Source organism: Astyanax mexicanus, chromosome 25 (genome assembly GCF_023375975.1).
Source record: "Astyanax mexicanus isolate ESR-SI-001 chromosome 25, AstMex3_surface, whole genome shotgun sequence".
NCBI lineage: Eukaryota > Metazoa > Chordata > Actinopteri > Characiformes > Acestrorhamphidae > Astyanax > Astyanax mexicanus.
This window is the reverse complement of record NC_064432.1, coordinates 62,501-67,500: the sequence shown is the minus strand read 5'-3', so window position 1 is coordinate 67,500 and position 5,000 is coordinate 62,501. Positions and strand designations below refer to the sequence as shown.

Genomic DNA, 5,000 nt, shown 5'->3' with positions numbered 1-5,000 from the left:
CGTCTCGTACACGTCTCCTGCTTTGCATAACGCTCAACACAAGCGAGTGCTGCCACCTACAGCCTCGGCGGAGCATAGCACAGAGAGGAGTCCTCCATATAATCTATAAACAGTGTGAAAACACACATCTCTCCTCTTTTTATATTGTTTTATTTCTCATTTTTATCCCATTTTCTTCCCAATTTACACGGCCAATAACCCAACCCCTCTCATTAGGACTCCCCCTATCACTAGTGGTGCTCCAACACACCAGGAGGGTGAAGAGCAGCACACGCCTCCTCCGACACATGTGAAGTCAGACTCCGCCTCTTTTTGAACTGCTGCTGATGCTGTAGCATTACCGAATAGCATCACAGCGCTAACGCTAGGATAACTGTGTGCTCTCTCCGGGCTCCGGCAGCTGATGGCAAGCTGCATGACCGGGATTCAAACCAGCAATCTCCTGATCATAGTGGAACCCGCATTTGTTTTTCTGATTCACGTTTATGCAGTTCATCATTTATCATTACAATAATCATCTCCCTCTCAAACACACACAGACACACACACACACACACTGTTTCTGAGAGCTTGTTGTTATTGCGTTTGCTGTGTTGCGTGTGTGTGTGTGTGTGTGTGTGTGTGTGCACAGGGGAAGGATATGTACCTGATTCTGGAGAATAACATGCTGAATCTGGTCGACCCAATGGACCGCAGTGTTCTTCACTCTCAGCCAATCGCGAGCATCCGTGTGTGGGGCGTGGGGCGGGACAACGGCAGGTAAGAATCTCCAGCTGTTCATTAGTTATTCAGTCACTCAGTCAGGAAAAAACATCAACTCAGACTTTAGGGCATGGCAGCACAGGTGGACGGTGGTTTCCGGTTGAGAGTACGCTGTGCGCTATTGGCTGCAGCTTCTCACTGCTGTGTGGATGAGTGCTGAGTGTGAATGGTTGTGTGTAAAACGTGTAAATTGTAAAGCATCCTTGGGTTTCTGCAAAGACGCTATATAAATTGATCTTCCCTAGAGACAACAAAGCAAAATAAGAGCTAACATTGCAGGATCGGAACTAACTGTGGTGTAATTTTTCATATCTTGCGTAAAACAGTTAGAATATATCTATATTTGCATTAGGGGTGTGCATCATATCATATTGTACGCAATAATATTGACACAATTTTTGACACAAAAAAGTCTATACTGTAATAATGCAGATATTTTTTTAAGTATTTAGTAGTTCTAGTTTAAAATGTAATTTGTTGCAGTAATCTATTATTGAAATTAGATTAACTTTTAACACCAGGAAAATCATTTTTGCAAAATACTCACTAAAATATCATGATAGTGTTTTAGGGTCATATCACACCACCTTTAATTTACAGTATATTGCCCTTTTGTTATCTTTATTGAAATCACTGTTTATTATCCATAAACCAGTTTAAATGCTTAATTAATTGTGATTGTGAATAACACACACACACACACACACACAAGCAGTAATTAATAGATACAGAGATAGAGATATAGAGGTGTGTTGTGTATTAAAGGTCTGAACTGAGAGAAGATCCGGATCCTTCTGGTGAAGAAAGGAGGACACAGATTAAAGATTCATGCTGCAGAAACGAGGGACTGGATGAAATTTTAATACAGTTATATGGGGTGTGTGTGTGTGTGTAGTGTGTATATAGTGTGTGTGTGTGTGTGTAGTGTGTATATAGTGTGTGTGTGTAGTGTGTATAGTGTGTGTGTGTGTGTAGTGTGTATATAGTGTGTGTGTGTGTAGTGTGTATAGAGTGTGTGTGTGTGTAGTGTGTATAGAGTGTGTGTGTGTGTAGTGTGTATATAGTGTGTGTGTGTGTAGTGTGTATAGAGTGTGTGTGTGTGTAGTGTGTATATAGTGTGTGTGTGTGTAGTGTGTATAGAGTGTGTGTGATGCGGATGAGGCACTTTATCATCTCTGTTGCTGAATCACATGTTTTTCCTGTGTTTCTGCCTTCAGTCCAGCAGAGGGCGCTGTTTACACTGTTTAATATTTACACAGCACATCCACAAATAATCACACAGTAGTGTGTGTATTGTGTGTGTATTGTGTGTGTATTGTGTGTGTGTGTGTGTGTGTGTGTGTAAGTGTAAAAGTGTGTGCTCTACTACACTTTTCTATTTATTATTTTTATATTTTGATGTTGGAAAATGTAAAGCAGGTTACAGTAGTGGGAGTAGAGGTATGAGGGGGGGAGACAGGATTAGACACGAGGGCGAGCGAAAGGAAGAGAGAGAGTGAGGGGGGAGTGAAGAAGAGAGGGAGGTAGAGCAGTAGACGGGTGCAGTGAGGTGAGGATGGAGGTCTGAGAGGTGGAGGACGAGAGCAGCGAGTTTACAAACGAGGCCAGAAACACTACAGATGCTCAGATGTGAGTATTTTAAATATTTCTCTTTCTGTATCTCTCTTTCTTCTTTCTTCTCTTTTGGTTAGGGATTGGGTTTTTTTGCACATGTGAAAAGGAAATCATATTTATATATATATATATATATGTATATAATATATATCTTCCTCTCAGTTCAGAGCACAGATTTAAACACATGGTTCACGCTGACGTCCAGCAGTTGTGATTATTCCGTTATCCTGAGGAGCCCTAAATTTATCTATACACTCATCTCTCCTGAAAACTGGTGTGTTTGGCAGCATGAAGCTCATTTACCCGTTAAATAAAAGCTGCACCTTTATATAAATAACAGTGTTTGAAACGTGGGAAAAAAATTACGATTTATCACTTTCTATGGTTTCTATGGTCATTTGAAGTGTGTGTGTGTGTGAGTGTGTGTGTGAGCTCTACCTGCTGAATATGTGTAGGAGGTGAGGTTTATATATTTAGAAGAACAGGACTTATATATTTATTAAATGTGGTACTTCTTTTAAAAATGCATAAAATGGTCACAGAAACGTGTTCAGCTGTAAGTGGTTTCAGCTTTTAAGAGTGTATTATTCATGCAGATTAGCCTCCGATCTCTCTCTCTTACTGTATATTGCATATTTTGCTTATTCCACCACTGTGAACACGGAGGAGATTCAGTGATTCGTATTGCTGGCTGCAATTTTAACATTTTATTGTGTTGTATAAAATTATGTGGAAGCAAAAAATATAAACATAAACAGTATTTTTACACACACAGAGCACACTCTCCTCGATCCTAAGGATTCTGCATTACCTGCCCGTTATCACATTATTAGAAATGGTCTCACTATTGTCTGTGTGGAGGTCATGTAACGCATGTGTGTGTGTTATATTTTGCTTTTCTTCTCTTTAAATCTTCTTTTCTCTCCTTTTCCTCCTGCTGTCCTGGATTCAGAGAGAGGTAACGTTTGCTCTGCTGCCCTGCTTCCTCTCTTTCTTCCTCTCGCTTTATTTATTGCATCACACATCCAGCTGTTTAGTGTCAATCTTGTTTATCTGCAGGTAGACTGTAGGCACGGGAAACTGTAGATATGGGGGATAAATAACTCTGATCTCTGTGTTCTTTTGTTTGTGCAAAATGCACGTTAACTTATATTTGAAATACGGTACAGATATATATATATATATATATTTATATATATATGCTGTGATCACCAGCTTACTGGAAATTCGATAATCCAAATATCTGTGGTATTGTAAGATTTTTGCCATATTGTCATTATAAAAGTGGCATTAATTATTTCCCTGTGCGGTGTTAAAAAGTCATAAAAGGGAAGGTATTATGCAAAAAATCACTTTTTTGGGGTGCTTTTGTATTTTCTCTTTGGCCTGGACTGCCTCTATGAACACTCCTCCACAAAAAAAAACTTCCATCCGTTTCCTGTGAATCAGTTGACAGAGTTTGTTGTCAGGAATCACATGTTTCTACAGTACACAGCAGAATTAGGCAGCAGACTTCGTCTGAAGGAGGGATCTGTACCTTCTGTTTGTGGCAAGTCAGCAGATGAGGAAGTGTTCTGCCATTTAGCACAATCTAACACTAATGTGTAAACATGGGGCGTGGCCAGGAACAGCTTATTTGTATAAAGGTTAATTCTGAAAGGGACTGAAACTGGTAAGAATTGAGCTGGAATTTGGAACTGAATTCTCCCATACCTGCAGATGCCCTGAATGTTTTTCGTATTCCATAAATGCTGTGAAATGCACTTGTCTCTGTGTGTGTGTGTGTGTGTGTGTGGTGTTTTTGGTATTGATGTATTGATTGGATTTTTGTCCCAAAGGTCGCCTCATTTCCCCTTGTCCTTGGGTTGTGGTTCTCAGCCCACACACCGCTGCCTCTCGATAAATCACCCTCTGTTAATCTAAATCCTCGTTCTGTTCTCTTTTCGCAGGGATTTTGCGTACGTGGCTCGTGATAAAGACACTCGGATATTAAAATGTCATGTTTTTCGCTGTGACACGCCTGCTAAAGCCATCGCCACCAGTCTGCATGAGATCTGCTCCCGGGTGAGTGAAGAGTTCGCAGTGTAAACTGCAGATAATGATTAGTTTGATTGATGAGTAATGTGTTTATTATTTTAGTTATTGATTAATAATGTTTCTGCCATGACCTTCATCTCCGCCATGCTGCCTGTTGGTTCAAAACAATAGAAACAGCGAAACAGGATTTTAACGTCCTTTAAATACCCAGAAAATGTTTAAATGTGAAATAAAAATTAATCATATTCTTCAATTTTGTTAAAAAAGTAATTTAAACTGTACAATTCAACGATTTTTTTTCTGAGAAGTGAATGAATGAGTGAATAACTTATTTAAAAACTCCCTGTAATGAACATAAGTCAGTAACAGATGCTGTAAATACAATAATTGTGTATTATAGCTTCTCCTTTATTCACTATAAACATAATGAACTATTATTGAAAGTATTGGACACACTCCAGTAGTGAGCTGCAGTTACATGTTAAATGGTAGTGAACACTGAAATCTGGGGTAACAAATATAAAAAAAAATAATATGGGTAAATATATTAATTGTTATTTCCCTAATACACTGCACGAAAAATTTCC

At 39.1% G+C, this 5,000-nt stretch overlaps 1 protein-coding gene across 28 annotated transcripts in view; it reads left to right on the top strand.

Annotated features, from left to right (window-relative positions):
* The window catches only part of apbb2b (amyloid beta (A4) precursor protein-binding, family B, member 2b), a 283,469-nt gene that overhangs the window by 265,117 nt on the left and 13,352 nt on the right, over positions 1-5,000 (top strand). For all 28 annotated transcript variants that reach the window (XM_049472290.1, XM_049472293.1, XM_049472301.1 and 25 more), the window contains 2 exons: positions 632-759; positions 4,326-4,440. In XM_049472290.1, the coding sequence (XP_049328247.1) occupies positions 632-759; positions 4,326-4,440 (243 nt within the window). The remainder of the gene's footprint in view (positions 1-631; positions 760-4,325; positions 4,441-5,000) is intronic.